A 19,245-nucleotide genomic window follows, 5' to 3' on the forward strand; every position below is an offset into this window, starting at 1 on the left:
ATGTAACTGTAAAATTTTAATCTGAAAAACCAAATAAATACATTTGGTGATATATATATATAAATAAAAACAGGTAAAAACAGGGAATTTCAGGCCCTCCCAACATTCCTGGACCCCAGTTCCCATCAGCCTCTGCCAGAAATGGCAATGGACGGGGTAGTGTGGGATCTGTAGTCCAACAGCTTCTGGTAGGAAGGGTACAGGTTCCCCAACCCTACAGTAAACTGGTTGGCATAGTATGGAGGTTCAAACACACATGGAAATTTTGGAGTGATATAATTGGGGATGGTCAAATCATACTATTTCCACTTAGCATTGACAATACTGGGCAAGATGGGCCAGTGGTCTGGCTCAGTATACCACTGCTGCCTAAGTTCACCATAAAATAAGGGGATCAGGTAGGAATCGCAATGTTAAAGCTGAAGTGACTGTGTTAGTGGTTCTTGCTGCAGAATAGAGGCAGCCAACATGGTGTCCTCCCGAAGTTTTGGACTAGAGTTCCCATCACCCCTGGCTATTAGCCAAGCTTGCTGAGGATGATGGGAGTTGTAGTTCATAACATCCACTCCATTGGCTACCCCTGCTAAATGTTTGCTGTAAAAGAAATGGGAGAGACATAGCAAGGGGAGAGAGAGAATTAAAAAAGCATAGATGAAAACTAGTGGTACGCCTAAGATGGAACTGAAAAGGGCAGAATAATAGGGGAGAAAATGTCAGAGAGAGGGCACTTTTTCCTTTTTTTACCAAGGGAATATCAAGGCTTTGATGAGTGAACAGTGCAGCAGTGTTGGGTTTTGAGAGGGCTAAAGCTGAAATGCTGGCACAAAGAGAAAAGCAGGACACCAAATACCCATGTGACTTAGAGGCTTCCAAATTTGCCGCGAGCAACGCAGGCCTTCTCAGCTCCTTCACCCTGACTCAGCCTTACCCTCCCCTTCCTGCAGGCTCCAACAACAGCTGCAAAAGTTTGAAGCTTTGCATGACTCTAGAAACATTTTGCCAGGTCACCAGCCTCCTGCTGTTCCTCATTAACCCAATGGCACCACAGACTTGCCGCTTCCAACATCCTGTGAATGTCATACCAGGCAAAGAGGGGGGAATCTGCAATGGGCAGAGATCGGACTCTCAGGATGGAGATTCAGCTGGGCTTTTGTAAATCAGCAAGTTTATTTCCACTCATTTCCTATGTTAGTGCATTGCATCCCAGGCTGGCTACAAACAACTTTTAGGAGTCACTGGTGTGTACTTAGAGCACTCGCTGGGGGAAGGAGGGGGATAAGCCAGACATGGACACTAAAACATTTTGGCTGGAAAGAAGGAGAAACACCAGGATACATTTCTGCTGGGGGAAAGGACAGTGGTGTCACTTTTATAGATCTTTCCAACACTAATTAGGCAATCAAGGTCAAGCCGTTGCCTGATGCACGTTAACAATAGAGTTCCCAGCTCACTTGTGAACCTCGATCATGGAGGTTCCTGTGAGAGTCTGACCACAGAAGTTCTCTCCAAGACAAACTTCCTGGAAGACATACAGCTAAACTCATTTGATGAGAAAACTACAGGCATTTTTTAAGTTGGATCCAATCGCATGTGTCTGGGCCAGCCTCTGCCTAAAATCAGAATTGGCTGTGGCCTGGTCCTCAGAAGAGGCAGAAGACAGGGGTCAAGAAGAGTTAGGGTGTTCATTAGTGTGCTCAGAGTTTTTGCTACCCAAGAAGACACCCCAACTCTTAGGAGTTAGGGAACCTGATGTCCACCTTCTGTTCACCATTTTCTCCAAGTCCCCAAGAGCAAAGACGGTGAAAAGTCTGAGCTGATGCCCAATCCAGAGGGCACTGTAAATATCTGGAGATGTGAAGCCTTGGGGGAAGGAAGGAAGAATTTGTGCATACTCCAGATCAGGGGTCTCAGGGAAAAGGTGGACAGCACAAAACTCCAGAGTTGTTGCATGGCTGTTGCAAGCCTTGCCACAGACCTGTTCCTTAACCTGTTGGACAGCTCCTCCAACTCACCAGGATGACACAGCATCAGCCAGGTAAGGTAGGAACAGGACACACAGCCACCAGCAAGTCCCAGTTGCAATGAGAGAGAGTACTGGCAGTTCACAAATGGTTATCACATCCATCCTAAAGTCTGTAGCTCATATGACACAAGGGTTGTAGTATTATGAGGAAAGGTTACAAAATTTGGGGAGAGGATAGTTTAGAGCACTGTTTCCCAAACTTGGGTCGCCAGCTGTTTTTGGACTACAGTTCCCATCATCCCTGACCACAGGTCTTGCTAGCTAGGGATGATGGGAGTTGTAGTCCAAAAACAGCTGGAGACCCAAGTTTGGGAAACACTGGTTTAGGGAAAAGGTGAGTAAGGGAAACATGTCACAGTTGTATAAAATTATGCACAGGGTTGAGATAGGAAGAATTTCTACCCTACTGTAACTCAGAGCCATCCAATTAAGCTGAACACTGGGAAATTCAGGACAAAAGAAACTTTTTTCTTAACACAGTGCACAGTTAAAACTGCAAAACTGTTAAATTCATTCCCATGAGATCCGGTGATGGCTACCTACTTGGATGGCTCTAAAAGCGGATTAGCCAAATTCATGGAGGATAAAGCTATCATTTGCTGATAACCACAATGGCTATGTTCTGCCTTCCCTGTCTTGAGGCAGCATAACTCTGTATACTAGCGGCTAAGAATCACAAGTGGGAAGAGTGCTGTTAAGCTCATGTCCTGCTTGTGATCTTCCAATAGACATTGTAAGTACAGATTCAGGACTCAGTGTGCTTTCAGACATGGGGAAGATTGTGTTAGCTTTCCTGATCATATTGCTAGCACCTCTATGGCATTTTCTAATGTTCTTTTCACGCTGCAGCACTTGTTGTGTTACGTAAATGTTGACCAATGTACTGTTGTGTTACGTAAATGCTGACACAATGTTCTAGCTCAATGGGGCTGCAAACTGTTTTTTTTTTCTTTTCTGGAATCAACTGACACAAAAACGAGCGCTTAGCATGTGGAACATTCCATTAGTTTTCTCAAATATAATGTGGAAATTAACAGGGGACCGTTGGGCCTTTAGCCTGACTGGATCTAGCAGTGAAACTGTGCCCAAGTTTTGTGAAAAGACTAGGGGGTGATGTGCTGGGAGAGCCTTTGGGTCCTGCTATGCGATCTTTTTGCTATAGGGGTGCAATTATGAGAGGTTGCATGGACATTCTGCTTGGTTATTGCTTTTTATGACCCAAGATTCGGTTTTCTTTAATGGATGGCAGGCTACCTGCAGAAAAGGAACCAGGCAGCTTTTACGATGCTGAAATCAAAATAGATATCTCTTCAATTTGGCAAGAGATAAAGCACTTATGGCTGTGAGTCCCTCTGAAACCACTTCTCAGGTTCAAAGGCAGGTGAAAATAAGGAATGTTGAGCAAAGAGAATGGATCCAGAGGCTTTTAAAACCCAATAAAACAACGGCAATACAAACACAGAAAGGTCAAAACCCTGACAAGTTCAGAATGCCCTAAAGCTCAGATGACTTTCGGGAAGAAGAAAAAACTTTCGCACTCGACACAGCACAAAAGCAAATCCAGGTAAGAGCCGGCAACAGCGATGCAAGCGAGAACTCGCATTTTGAATTGAGGATCAAGGATGGAACTATGTATATTGAATGCAATTCAGATATCAAGTTTGGAAAGCTGTCACTGTCTCTCTCAAGCTCTCTTCTCTCTCACACACATTCACATACACTCTGGAGGAATATTAATCAGGAATGAGTTCTCTGACTCATAGGTGACCGGCCTATCCGCTTTGAATTTTGTGATGCCGTTCTCCAACCAAATGTTTTGAACAAAGATGCATATGTTGGGGAAATGTGTGCATTAGGACACACATTTTAATGACAGCAACATGCAGCAATGCATCCTGTTAAGAAAAGTCACTTTGCAAAAAACATGTAGGTTAGACAACATTGCACACAAAAATGTTATACAGTATTAGATGAAACTTGCACAAAGTCGCTGATGAATTTTCACGCTAATGTTTCCTGAAAATTTTTGCAAACTGGTTTAAAATTGTGGAGATCTTAACTGAAGTTTGGAGAAATTGACAAATTTGTCCATCCCTGTTCATCAGACACTCTATATGTGAGAACCCCCCCCCCCAAACCCAGTCTAGTGAGCTATCTGGGATTTGGCATACATTAGAGAACAGGAAGAAGAAGAAGAAGAAGAAGAAGAAGAAGAAGAAGAAGAAGAAGAAGAAGAAGAAGAAGAAGAAGAGAAAAAAAAGAGTTTGGATTTGATATCCTGGTTTATCACTACCCAAAAGAGTCTCAAAGTGGCTAACATTCTCCTTTCCCTTCCTCCCCCACAACAAACACTCTGTGAGGTGAGTGGGACTGAGAGACTTCAGAGAAGTGTGACTAGCCCAAGGTCACCCAGCAGCTGCATGTGGAGGAGCGGAGACACGAACCTGGTTCACCAGATTACGAGTCTGCAGCATGGCCCCCTGCAGTTGGTCAATGTCTCTGGAATGGCTGGACCTAGTATAGGTTTTCTATCATTGCCTGGTTAACAGTGACAGACTTTCTGCTTATTCTGAATCAGGATCTTGCAATTCTAGAGTCCAACACAAGCCACTTAGGGGTGGCAAACACCCACTGCAAACCCAGATGTGGTAACAGATATCCACAGCTCCAGCTTGGCTCTGCCAGACCTCTTCCGTAGGTCTCCAAGATGACATTGCAAGAGTTGGTCCGCTTTTTTTTCTTTTTCTTTTTTTAAGAATGCTGGCATTGTTGGGCTATCAGCTCAGAAGACAGTTACCATATGTTTATGGGGGAAAGCATTAAGGACCCCTAGTCATAATCAGATAGGCAGCCACTTTGCTTTAAGTGCCTATTAACTGATTCTAAATTACACCAGAACGGCTCTGCAAGTACTTTTGACATCCACATTCATATAGCTGCTCTGATCGGCGCTATTAGAAACGAATACCAAATGAGCCAATGATAATGTAATTCCTAAAACATCACAGAATGTGTTGCAAGCAATCATTGATTAGTCTTCCTCTTTTTCCATGGTTTCCCCCTCCCCACATCTCCTTTCATCTCATAAGTTTAAGGTTTCTAAGGCCTCAGAATGAGAGGGTTTTCATTCAGATCAAACTGATTGACGACCTTTAAAAATGAATTAAAAAGTCATTATTTAAAGTTGTATCAATGTCCATTTATACTCAAGTAGACCCGCTGAAATTAATTGTTGCAAGTACTATCCATTGTTTCCAATGGGTCTTATCTGAGTAGAACTAGCATTAGTCACAGGCCTAACCTATTCATGAACTATTCATGAAGGAGAGTCTACCACCTTCTGAGGGAGTCCGTTCTACTGTCGAACAGTTCTTACTGTCAGAAAGGACTAGTCGGAATCTCCCTTCTTGTAATTTGAATCCACTGGTTTGGGTCCTACTCTCTGAAGTAGCAGAAAACAAGGTGGCTCAATCTTAGCTCAGCTGGTAGAGCATGAGACTCTTAATATCGGGGTCATGGATTCAAGCCCCACGCTGGGCAAAAAAAATAAAATCCTGCATTGCAGGGGGTTGGACTAGAGCAGGCATGGCCAAGCTTGGCCCTCTAGCTGTTTTGGGACTACAACTCCCATCATCCCTAGCTAACAGGACCAATGGTCAGGGATGATGGGAATTGTAGTCCCAAAACAGCTAGAGGGCCAAGTTTGGCCATTCCTGGACTAGAGGAACCTCGTGGTCCCTTCCAACTCTACAGTTCTAAGATTCCAAGATATTCAATGTGTCAGTCATTCAGATATTTGAATATGGCTATCATGTCATCTCTAAGTCAGTCTTTTCTTCTCTAGGTGAGTGTGGGATAATGGACCAGCTGAAGTTTTCAAACATTTTCAAACCCTGCCCCAAGTATAATGCTCCACAGTGGCCATCACTTGGCCTGCTGAGGAAGGAAGCCTTTTTATTTGCCTGACCCAGCTTGGCAAATTGAAATGTGCGCTGTTAAGCCAACAAATGATTCAGATGGGCATTAACTCAGTACTAATGAACAGGGAATGGTGCGCAATTAAACCAACTGTGCATGCAACAACAATTTGGGAATTTGTGGGTTCTGTATCCAATTTAAATGCCTCCCAATTACTTTCCGTGGCTAAGTGTCCCAAAGATGCTGTGGCATGGATAAATGCCCCCACAAAATAAATAGGAAACTTTCAGTCATTCCTTGTGCTTACGCAGAGCTCCCGACTAGATAAATCAGGGAAGGGGGAAAGGAGCTCTCCAAGGGTTGAGGCACATTCATGTACTGCGGATTCTGCTTAACAACCTGACCGATAAAAAGGCTCTAAAAAAGAAAAAAGAATTAACTCTGCAGAGGGACATTTATGGCTATGATTTACGAGAGAAGTAATGGAAAGTACAACTTGGTACAAGAGCTTATCAAAGGAAGAACGGTTATTCCTTGTTAAAAGACCCAACACCAGCTGAATACTGCACACACATTCAATGAGGATCATGCAAGACACTGGCCAATCTCACAACTTGTGGAGAGCTTCAGTTGTCATTCACAGTTTAGGTTTAATAAGTGAGTGGTGTATGTGTGTGTGTGTGAGAGAGAGAGAGAGAGAGAAGGAAAGAGAGGGAGAGAGAGAGAGAGAGAATTTATTCAGCCTCCATATTTATCACACCATGGTATTAAGACAAACTTTTTAATGCTTCATTTTGCTGCTCATTTTAAACTGTCCATTCTAAATTTGCTCTCATTAGCCAGTTGAAATTAATACACGCATGTGGTGGCTTTTCAAACATCTCAGCTGATGCTTTAAATTATGATTGTATTTTACTACCATTAATGTTTCCTGTAAGCCGCCTTGAGGGAGCTTTGCTGTACAAGGCAGCTTAGGAATCTTCCATCACAGAATCAAAGCACGGTGGAGTTGGATGGGAGCTCAATGGTCATCTACTGCAACCCCCTACAATGCACAGGAATCACAGCTAAACTTTGAAAGTAAAAAAGTAAAATATCCATTACCCTGGTCCTTGATAGATACTTGTGGTGATAGCTACAGTGTGTGGAGTGGTGGATACAGAGCTCCTACTGGGTGAATTTGGAATATAAATGAGTTTTCCCCAGTCCTGCACCTCCCCTTCAAAAACTCGCAACCCAGTGGGTGCTAGTCCATTTGGGTCACGACGCCATCAACCTCAGTCTGCTCTCAGCCATTACCCACCTGCCTGCCTGCCTTCTTGCTTACAAGCAGTCCAGGGGGTGGCACTGACTTTCAACTCCCTCTCCCTCCATATCCTTCCTCCTCCTTAGTGGTAGGTTTAGTTCCAGGCAAGAGGACTAACCTGTTAAGACTCTTCCAGGAAGAAGGTGGAGCCTAGAAAGGGCCGTCTGCTCTAAGTAGGATAAAAAGCATCAGCTGCACTCCAGACCTCATGACAGCAAATGGGGAAGGGCTGTAGCCCAGTGGTAGAGCATCTGCTCTGTGTGCAGAAGGTCCCAGGTTCAATCCCCAACATCTCCAGGTAGGGCTGGGAAATGTTCCCTGCCTGAAACCCTGGAGAGCTGCTGACAGTCATTGTAGAATGATAGCACTGAGCAAGATGGACCAGTGGTCTAACATGGGATAAGACAGGTTTCCTTTGTTCTTATGTCTACTTAGGATTATCCATGGTCCAGCAACTTCACCCAACTCTGCCTGCAGCCTCAATAAGCATCAGAAGATCCAGTGGAAAAGAAATCAGCTTTGTGTAAATTAGGTACGGCCCCTAATCTTAGAGAAGGGACAGAGAGCCTGGGAGTCCAGTCCACGATTCGACCTTGAACCCAGTGACATTCTTCATCGTATTTACAATCAGTCCCTCTTTCCTGCTCTATAGTTTTAGGCTTCAAGAAGAGAATCACTCAACGTTTCACTTTGTCAGTGGAACAAACACTGTTCGCTACCAAGCAATCTTAAAATCTGAAGTCCACCAAAGACTACATTACAAACCAATTAATTAACAGCAGTGACCATCACTGCACACAAGCCATTCATCTTTTTCTGGGGGCTCTGCTAGGGATCACAACACCATGAAATGAGAGATCCCCGATTTTGTGCTATTTAAGTGTTACAAATGCCTGTTTCAAATACGCAATCACATTTCCAGCATGAACATACTTATAAACCAAGAACCAGTGTCAGAAAGTTGGCATGAATATAATTCTCCCCACCTTGTCCCACCCAACACATCTCCTAGAATAGAACTCATTGGTGGATGGAGGAAGAGATTGATCTGTACCTTTCATTCCGAACTTTGATCGCCGACCATACTTGTTGATCATAATAAAGAGGACCACCAGGAGGACACAGGCAAAGGCTGCAAGCCCAACAGCTATGGACACCTGTAAAGGACACCCTAGGCATTAGAGGCCATGTTGAATATTATTATTGAAACACTTAAAGCAATTTGCACTCAAATTTACAATCTAACATTGTGCCCATATGTGCGCATTATTTAAAGCAATGAATGAATTTACAGAAAAGAAAAAAGAGAACAAAGAGGGAAAAGAGAAAGGAGATAAATAGAGTCATATCTCAGGGGTAGAACATCTGCTTTGCAAGCAGGAAGTCCTAAGTTCAACTCCCAGCATCTCTAGGAAAAGATGGGAGAGACCCCTGTGTGAAATCTTGGACAACCATTACCTGTCAGTACAGACAGTACTGCTGTAGATGTACTAACAGCCTGACTCCCAAGGAGATGGCAGGTTTAGGACATCAGAAAATGTTTTATGTGGAGTTAAATCATATACCCATCTGGAGAGATGGGAACGTACAGTCATATGTGGTGGGATTGTCCATTAGTTAATGGATTTTGGAAACAGATTGGTACAGAAATATCGGAAATTGTGGGTAGGAAGGTGGAAATATCTAAATTAATGGTTCTTATTAGCCTGAGTAGCACCGAGTTAAAAACAAATGAGGAATGTAAATGGGTAAAATTGATGGTAACTGCAGCCAGACAGGTTATAGTGAGTAATTGGAAAAATGCAGAAGAGCTAAGGGTGAACCAATGGAGGAAAAAATTGAATAATATTATAATTTTAGAATATCTAACTGTGAAGATACACAGAATGAAAGGGTTTAAGGTCAGTGAGAAAGAGGATTGGTTTGAGAAGATATTGAATTATTTGGGTAGATTTGAACAATTAGGGGCAATTAAAATGTTAAAAGTTAAGTAAACCTTGTGGAGAGAAGAGTGTTAATGTATATAGATGTATACATATGGCCGATTTGAATATGTTATTGTTGATTATGTAAACTCAATGTATCAGCCGCTGGGGGGGGGGGTATAACTGTTGGGTTTTGGTTGTTGGTAAAAAATAAAGATAAATGAATAAATAAAAACATACTACCAAAAAAAATCATATACCCATCTAGCTCAGCATTGCTTCTGAACACCATTTGCTTGGGATCACAAGTGGAGAGGAAGATCACAGTTGCACTCTGGTCCTGTTTTCAGGTTTCCCATAGGGGTCTGGTTAGCCACTATGAGAGCTGGAACCTGCACTAAGGTGAGCCTTATGTTCTTATGACAAGGAGCAAGGATTTGGATGCAAGTTCCGGTCAAACATCTACTTGGAGGGAGACCCAGTTTTCTGCCACATAGTATGGGGAACGGCCCAGAAACAATATTCAAAGACAGCAACATGAAATATCATCAAGGGCAGAAACAGCAACCACGTCTCCATGAAAACACTGGAGGAGGGATCCTCAGATGAAGCCAGAGAAAAGGAGAGGGGGGGGGCGGAGATGAAGAGAGCAGCAGGATTGGCTCAAAACAGAACGCTTTGTTGGAGGCAAGAGGAGGCTGCTCCCTTCTGCACATATTGACTGAATATTTATTCCTGGCTTTTCAGTACACAGACAGCATTCTCTCTGGGGTTCTTCCTTCTGCATTAGGGAAAATATTCATTCTGCTTTTTGAAACTTGCTTTGCTTGTTTATATATAAAAAACAGCAACTGGCAACCATTTCCTTTAAAAAATGAATTACATATCACATAAAATAAAGAGAGATTTTGTTCCTTGCAGACTAGTGTCTCACCCAGTCTTGGATTACCGTCATGCTTTTATTTATACATGTGGTGGTTGCTGTTGTGTGTGTATGTTTCTATGTGTTTGCTCTATCATATCTGCCTAGTTGTTTTCTGCATTTCTTTCTGGCTGCGGTCAGCAAGATGGGAAGTCGTGTTCATGTGTAAGGGCATAAGAAGAGCCTACTGAATCAGGGCATCTTGTCCAGCATCTTGTTCTCAAAGTGCCCATCCAGAGTCCTGTGGGAAATCCACAAGAAGGACCTGAGCACAAGAGCACTTGCCTCTCCTGTGGTTTCCAGCAACTTTCCAATGTGTGTTGAGGTGTGTGTTAGAAAGCTCTGCTGCAGAAATGGACCCTGCACACACACAAGCACACACACCCCTTTAGGATGACAGAAATAAAGGGTCAGCTTTAGCTTTCTACATGACACACACAATGGCAACTAATTTTTACTCAGAGTAGACTACATACCCTCCAACATTTCTCCAATGAAAATAGGGATGGCCTATTCTGTAACAGCAACAGCAACAATTTCTTCTTCTTCTTCTTCTTCTTCTTCTTCTTCTTCTTCTTCTTCTTCTTCTTCTTCTTCCCTAAAACTCCTTCCTCAGTGCCAACCATTTCACACCTTATGAGCAGCCAGCTTTGATGTTGGTGCGGCCACCAGGAATTGCCCAGTTGGCAATGACCTGTGACATGGACTTTTCAGTGGTGGTTCCCCAGGTAATTTTAAAGTCTTCCTGTCTACTCAGGCATTTAGTGACTGAAGAGTACCTTTCGTTGGATGGGTAGATTTTTTTAAAAAAACAACAACCTGAAACTGTTTTTAGGATGTTTAAACTGTAGCTGTTTTTTATTTTTTAATTGCAATTATTATTATAATATTTGGATTGCTTTAGAATGCCTTTGCTTTGAAATTGTGTAATACTTTTACTGTCCTGGGCTCCTTGGGGAGGAAGGGTGGGCTATAAATTTGATGAATAAACAAACAAACACAAATCCACTTTCCCTACCATCCAACCCACACAACTTACCCCAAACGTGTCTTCCTCTGGCTTATGTGTCACAGTGATGAGAGGAGTAGGACTGGGACTGTACTCAACTGAAGCCAAAAGAGAAAAGAATAAATGTTTGTTTATTTAGTTAGTTTTGCATTTCACGAAATGCTGCAAGCACAACAAACAAGGCTATATATATTTCCCATTAAAAACAACAACAGAAAACCATAAGTTGTTATTTCAAAACACTTAAAACCATTTTAAAGCAAAAAGCAAAAATACAAAAAACCCCCACAGAAAATCAACCCAAAACAGTTACCCTCAGAAAATTCTGCCATAACAGCCTAAGACCTACAGTATGGGGGGAGGGATGTAGTCGCCTTCCAGTGAAAGGAAAGTGGAGAGCAGGGGGCAGCCTAGTCTCCCACAATCTGGGAGCAGCCACCGAGAAGGCCCCGTTTCACGTCCTCACCAAATGTGCCTGTGGTGGTGGTGGGACCGAGAGAAAAGCCTCCCCAGAAGATCTGAAAAGATCATATTGGGAGATATGATCCTTCAGATACCCTGGACGTATGAGGCTTGGTCACAACCAGTACTCTGAATTGTGCCCACCAGCACAACATATGTGAGGGAAAGCATTCAGTTTGCACTCCCCAGGTTAACACACCTGATGCCATCATTGCTGGTTTTTAGGAGCTGGGCTAAGACATCCCTAAGGCTTTTGGTTGTTAGTTTGGTATAGTGTCTGGCCTATTTTGCATGTTGCTTTTGTGTTACTGTGGCTATGTAGGATTAATCTTTTCTATGTTAATGGTGGGATGAAGGATGAACACTTCTAGGAATTCTGATAGTATTACACTTTTTCTATGTATTTGGTTTTTAACTGACTGCCAAGTTGTTCGGTCTTTTATAGATTTAGAAGTCATTTTGAGACATCTTTGTGGAAAGTGATGAAAAATGGAATAAACTGTAGCAGCAGTAACAATAATAATTGTTAGTTCAATCAATGAGAAGAGACTTACATGTGACAATGCCATCTGAAATGCCTGCAAAATGAAAAGAGACAGAAGAAGGAAGTGGCACAGTTAATGGCACTATCAAAGGACAATACCATTCATATTATTATTCATTTTTTAAAATCATGTTAATTTTCTGAACAACACATGTAAAACATCAGAAAACGGGAAGTGGTGAGAATGCAGATCATGTTTGTGTTATCAAGCACACACTGCAATGGGTTAATTCCACCTAACTCCCCGCCCCCTTTTAGGTTATTCCATTTTCTAAGGTAGTCTGTTCCACCGTTGAACAACTCTTACCAACAGAAAGTTCTTCCTAATGTTTAGTGGGAATCTCCTCTGTTGTAGTTTGGAGCATGAGAAAACAAGCTTGCTCTGTCTTCCATGTGACAGCCCTTCAAATATCTGAAGATGGCTATCACATCACCTTTCAGTCTACTCTTCTCCAGGCTAAACACACCCAGTTTCCTCAACCGTTCCTCAGAAGGCTTGATTGCTAAACCCTTTATCATCTTGGTCCCCCTCCTTTGCACATATTCCAGCTTGTCAATATCCTTCTGAAAATGTGGTGCCCCAAATTGGACACAATAGTCCAGGTGTGGTCTGACCAAGGCAGAATGGAGCAGTACTATTACTTCCCTTAATCTGCACACTATATTTCTGTTGACGCAGATCACAATCTACATTCATATCCCACCTTTTATCTGAGGAGCTCAAAGCAGCAGGAACTGAGCCTAAGACCTTTCGTGCTCCACTGAGCTATGGCACTTCCCCATCTTCCAGGTGAGCTCGACAACTCTGTCCCAACCCTTCCAAGTGGCTGAAGTCTTCGCTGACCATGCAGCCAAGGTGGTACCCCTAAAGGAAACCATCAAGGACTTCCAGCAGATCCTTACAGGAGAACATGACCACCTCCTAGAACAGGCTTTCTACATTGTGAGGCCTATTGATAGAAGACATCTGAAGGCAGCCATGTACGGGGAAGGTTTTTAAAAAATGTTTAATGTTTTATTATGTTTTTATAGATGTTGGAAGCCACCCAGAGTGGCTGGGGCAACCCAGTCAGATGGGTGGGGTGCAAATAATAAAATGATGGTGATGGTTGCTTGGTGCTAACACGATCCATCCAGACACACCACCCTTTCATAAGCCCTTGACTTGTGAGAATCAGCATCTTCAAATAAATATTTCCTCTAACAGCTGGTCAGAGTCCTTGGTATATATACTCCTTCTAACACCTCCGGGTGACATTCAGCTTACACAGGTACAGGAAAGAACATCACCTTTTCATTTATCCACTCATGAGGCAAACTACACACACACACAAAAAACACACACACACACCCTGATACGAAGAGGACTTGACAAGGCTTTGAAGACAGAGGATGCCCAGAATAATTTAGCAGTGCTATCTGTTAAAAGTGGCATCTGGAACGCAATGCAAAGAATAGGACAGTACAACCCCCAGGGAGGGTTGCAAGTGGAGCTCGCAGTGAACTGAAAGCTCTGTTGACAAAGAGGGATTTGGTTATGCTGAGACACCATCCGCCACATCAGCACTTCCTGACCTCAATGTAGGTCACAACAAAAGTTTGTCTGCGGGGAATGGTTTTCATGTTTGTTTGCTTATTGGTTTGGGGTGTATTTTGTGTTTTTCGGGGAGCAGAATCTCAACTTGATTTTAGAACCCAGGTCAGCAACTCCCCATGCCTGGAGTGGGGTGTGTGTGGAGAAGAGCGCTGGTCCTGTGCTGCGAATGGAATGGGATGAATACAGAGTTGTAACTTGCCCTTCAGGCCCATCATCAGAGGGGCTTACGATAAAATAGTTTGGGCACCACAAAACAAATAACCCATAAAAACCAAAAACTGAGCTCAAAAGAGCAGAATCTATGAGCTAGAATAAAAGAGGCTATCAAGAGTTTAAAAACTTGGGGGGAAAGTCAGTGGCGGAAACATATCAAGATGCTGGCAGAGCGTTCCATAGCAAGGGGACCACTGCTGAAAAGAAATTGAAAGGGTGAGGGAACCAAGGGAAGAGTCTCTGGTGATGCTGGGGATTAAATCAAGGATCTTCTGTATGCAAAGCAGATACCCTTCCAGTGAGCTAAGTCTTATTGCTATGTGTATAACATGTTCATACTAAAGAAACAGAAATGTATGTCATCCACAACGCTGCTCAATAAGTTTTATTAAATATAGCCGAATTGCCAGTATAGAAGAAGGATCTGAAGCCACCATTTAGCATTAGCTTATCCTCATTGCACAATAGGATGACACCTTAAGCTCTGATCTGCAAGAGGCTTACCTGTATGTGAAATACTGCCTAATCCCCTGAGAAAATGTATGACGCTACATGCTAGCTAAATTAAGCATCTCTTTTCATCTACCAACGAGTGGAACACACAGGGTTTGATTTGAGGAACCCTAATCGTATTGTGCTCAGAACACGCCGTAGGTTAATAGCAATTCCATTTCAAAGTGGGATGAATCCCGAGGAGGGAGGGATCGTAAAGACTTTTTAAAATGTGGATCCAGTGGCTACAAAACAGTGACTGTTTCCTAATTGCAGAAGACCTACCTGGAACCTTGAATACTGAATTACACCAGGTCTGACCGTTTGCTCTGCTAACCCAGACTAGTGGTAGAACATCTGCTTTGATGTCAGGGTCAACCCCTGACATTATTGTGTTTACTTGGGAAAGACCTACTCCAGGCAGAGGCAAACTTGGCCCTCCAGATGTTTTGGGACTACAACTCCCATTATCCCTAGCTAACAGGACCAGTGGTCAGGGATGATGGGAGTTGTAGTCCCAAAACATCTGGAGGGCTGAGTTTGCCTATGCCTGACCTGCTCTCTGAAATCCTGGAGAACTGCAGCTGGCTAGTGTAGGCCAGGAGTAGGGAATCACTGACACACCAGCCAAATTTGGCCCATCAAGCCTCACCTAAACCACATCCACCTGTTCCATGCCTGATTTCATATGTGAGATCAGGTGTAGGGCAGGTTCTGATGTGACTACAAAGGAACAATTGGGATCTTACAGTAAGCTCCTCACTGTTCCTTCACGGGAGCAAGACATGCTCTTCCTGCCCATCACTTGATAGGCAGTGGGGTGGGCACCTTATTCAAATAGCACTAATAGTTTGCATTGAAGTCACTGCTAAACAGAGCTTTTTCCCTCTGCCCCCTCCCCGGCAGAGGTTTCAATGGAAACTGCATGGTGTTACCGGAGCAGTAAACCTTTTGGGCTGGGGTTTCCAAGCACCCAACAAGCAGCTGGCTGTCAGGTGTCTGTGAAGCTCTGGACAACGGACTTGGACAGGCAGGTGGAACAACCTACCTGTTGATCCATGGCATTTGTTTATTGTCATGTGGGTTGTCTAACCCTCTTGTCAACACTGGTCCAAGGTGGTGGAGCCAGCTCTGGACAACGGACTTGGACAGGCAGGTGGAACAACCTACCTGTTGATCAATGGCATTTGTTTATTGGCATATGGGTTGTCTCACCCTCTTGTCAACACTGGTCCAAGGTGGTGGAGCCAGCCAAGGATCTGGCCAGCTGGGGCAAAAAGGTTCAGTGCATACAATACTGAGCTGGATGGACAATGGTTCGGCCCAGTACATATGGTTCCTTCCTCTTTTCCCAGTATGCTATACTGTGACTGGCAGTAAGGCTTTCCCATCACTTGCTACCCAAGAGCCCTTTAATCAGAGAAGCTGTGGGTGGAACTTAGAACTTCAATATGTGCTACACAGCCCAGAGCAAATTAATTTAGGCCTATTTCATATGGCAGAGTGGGGGTGAGAGAAGCAAGTGAGCTGGGGAAAGTGTTCCTGAACTGAGCCACATTAGACTACAGATAAGGCAGGTGGGGAACCTGTGGCTCTATGGATGTTGTTGGACTAACATCTCCCATAATCCTCAACCATTGATGACACAGCTTGGGGCTGATGGGAGTTGGAGTCCAGCAACATTTGGAGGACTTCAGCATACCCTCCAACATTTCTCTGATGAAATTAGGATTATTCTATTCAACAACTATTATTATTATTATTATTATTATTATTATTATTATTATTATTATTATTTTTAAACCCCACTGGGTTACCCCAGCCACTCTGGGTGGCTTCCAACATATATAATAAAACACACACACAAATAAATAAATAAATAAAAACTAGTGCTTTTTCTGGGGGGGATGCAGGGGTACGCATACCCCTAAACATTTTGTGGATCTTTTGACTTTTGTCCATTTACTGTATTTATTTTCCCCAATTTGAACTATAAAATGGTGATTTTCTTGAGTCAAAATGAGAGTACCCCTAAACATTTTTTTAAGGAAAAAAAGCACTGAATAAAACATTAAACATTTTAAACCTTCCCTATACAGGGCTGCCTTCAGATGTCTTCTAAAGGTTGTATAGTTGTTGTATTTACTCAAATGTAATGCACATAGCTGTCAACCTTTCCCTTTTCTTGCGAGGAATCCTATTCGGAATAAGGGAACTTCCCTTTTAAAAAGGGAAACGTTGACAGCTATGGTAATGCACACCTTTTTTGGCCAAATTACATCACAAAAATTAGGGTGTGCATTAGATTTGATAGCGCATTTACATTCGCCAGCAAATACTTTTTCGGTTTCAAGGTTTTGAAAATTGAGGTCCGCATTAGATTCGATAGTGCATTAGATTCGTGTAAATACAGTACTTATCTCCTTGGCTCAGGGGGTCACATAATTCCATACCCTCCAACATTTCTCCAATGAAAATAGGGACATCCTAAGGAAAAGTGGGACATTCTGGGATCAAATCAGAAACTGGGACAGCAGTCCATGGCAAATAGGAACACTTGTTCCTATTTCCTGCTTCAGGTTCCCTACCCCTGAAATAGATAATTGCATAACTGAAAACAGATTGCATCACTGACACCCTGGGCTCCTTTTTCAGGAGGAAGAGCGGGGTAGAAATTCAATAAATAAATGATAAAGTTTCCCCATTATATACATATTTTAAAAAGCCTCTCTGCACACATAGAACTAACATGTTGTGTGGGGGGGGGGGAGTTCTTGCATAGCTTGTCCCCTGGTGAGATAATTTTGCACAAACCAGGAGTTGTTTTCTATAGTCTCAACTTTCCTACTCCCAGCCAGTGGCGCGAGCCCATAAATGGTCTTAGAACCTCATTTGCTGCTTGTGTGAACTAGTCCTTTGCCAGAAAGCTTATCAGCCTCCAAGCCCCAAATATAATTTCTCTGCTCCAGTCTAAGACGGCTGGGACCTCAACAGATAGCTTGTTCTCAAAGGGAAGGATTCCACTTTTAATGGGCTATATCTCATCTGCAGTGAGGGCTTCATGTATAGCGAGGTATAAATAATAAATTAGAATACCATTGGTATCGCTCTCTCTAAATATAGCAAAATGTCCTATTTTGCTGTGGGAGACAGGGCTGTGGGAGACAGCAAAGGGCGCTCCTCTTTCTCACAGCAGCATTCCAGACGGCAGCAAGCATGCCTATGCCTGTGAAATCTAATTCTACAGGGGCCTGCTTAAGACAAAATTGGAAGGCACTGCAAGGGCCCTGTTGCTCTTTCTCCTAGATTGCAGGAATGTAAAATTGCTTGTTGTGTCCTCTTGTGGAGAGGGGGCAAGAGCGAGAGGGAAAGATACAGGTCACATTCACCTCACACATTTAAAGCACTATGACACCACATTAATAGACCCTCCCAAGTGCCTCTATTTTCCGGGGACAGTCCCGCATTTACAAAAGCCATCCCGGTTTCTGATTTGATCCTGGAATGTCCCACTTTTCCTTAGGACAACTTTGTTTTCAACAGAAAAAAAACATTGAAAATATGTTTTTATATATGTTGGAAGCTGCCCAGAGTGGCTAGGGCAACCCAGTAAGATGGTGGGATAAGAATAAGAATAAGAATAAGAATAAGAATAAGAATAATGGAATAGATTGTCCCTAGTTTCACCAGAGAAATGTTGGCGGGTATGTGTTACACAACCCAGGCTTCCCCGAAAGAATCCTGGGAGTTGCAGTTTGTTAAGGATGGTGAGAGTTGTATGGAAAGTCCTATTCAGCCTCTCACAGCTACAAGGCCCAGAGTTCCCAGTGAAAAGGAATTGATTCTTGAATGACTCTGGACTAGACTCAGGCCAGCTCAGGTGTTTCCCAGTCAGCCTGGGTCAGAGCTGATCTGGGGCCCCAAATCTTGGGCCTAGATTAAGGGTGGGGGGAGGCTTTTCACAGCCTCAGTTCAGCCACAGATCTCATCAGAGTTGGTAATTTTGGAGCCCTCTGAGGTTCTTCTAGTCTGTGAGTTTCTCCTCAGGGACAGAAAAGAAGAGGGATAGGGGAGAGGAGCTGCAAGATTGCAAGCTGTCAGTCTCTCACTTGGAAAGGGTTTCTCCAGGAAGTGCCCTCTGACTGTCTGGTTGGCCGTTCCCAGGTAGTTGGTGGCGACGATGGTGTAGTTGCCATTGTTGTAGTGCGTCGGGTGGTTGAAGAGCAAGCAGCCATCAGACACTTCCCCCTCCTGGAAGAACTCCATGCGGATGAACTCTGTCTCCCTGAGAATCTGGCCGTTGTAGAGCCAATGGATTTGGGGTGGAGGGTTCCCGTGCACTGAAAACTCAATGCAGTGCTCCATGTGGCGGATGGGCTCCAATAAGCTGATCACCCGGGGAGGATCTGAGCAAGGGAAGACAAATGGCAACATGAAAATGGCAGCCAACAAAGGACAGCAAGGTCTCAACAGCCTCAGCTTTCTGGAAAAAATGGAAGGAGGGAAGCTGGATCTAACTTGCAAAAAGTTTTTGAGGGTGCAAGGTAAAATATAGAAAGGAAACTCTCTCTCCTCTTTTTTCTTTGGTGTGGTGAGCGACATCCGTCCTTTAACTCTGCCCCCACCTGCAAAATGCAGTCACTACTTTCACAACCTGCAAGGAAAGCTCTGGGATGGCTCAGTTGGTAGAGCAGGAGACTCATAATCTCAGGATGAGTGGTTCGAGCCCCACATTGGGCAAAATATTCCTGCATTTATTCCATAGAAAGAGCCAGTGTGGTGTGGTGTAGTGGTTAAGAGCAGTAGACTCATAATCTGGTGAACCGGGTTCGCT

General features: G+C 43.5%; 1 protein-coding gene across 3 annotated transcripts in view; it reads right to left on the bottom strand.

The window, feature by feature from the left end:
- The window catches only part of NTRK3 (neurotrophic receptor tyrosine kinase 3), a 421,404-nt gene that overhangs the window by 211,014 nt on the left and 191,145 nt on the right, over nucleotides 1-19,245 (bottom strand). For all 3 annotated transcript variants that reach the window (XM_080980344.1, XM_080980345.1, XM_080980346.1), the window contains exons 8-11: nucleotides 18,521-18,817; nucleotides 12,120-12,143; nucleotides 11,134-11,201; nucleotides 8,302-8,404 (exon numbers count right to left, since the gene is read on the bottom strand). In XM_080980344.1, the coding sequence (XP_080836470.1) occupies nucleotides 8,302-8,404; nucleotides 11,134-11,201; nucleotides 12,120-12,143; nucleotides 18,521-18,817 (492 nt within the window). The remainder of the gene's footprint in view (nucleotides 1-8,301; nucleotides 8,405-11,133; nucleotides 11,202-12,119; nucleotides 12,144-18,520; nucleotides 18,818-19,245) is intronic.

Source organism: Podarcis pityusensis (assembly GCF_964106645.2).
Source record: "Podarcis pityusensis genome assembly, chromosome: 14".
In the NCBI taxonomy this organism is placed as follows: Eukaryota; Metazoa; Chordata; class Lepidosauria; order Squamata; family Lacertidae; genus Podarcis; species Podarcis pityusensis.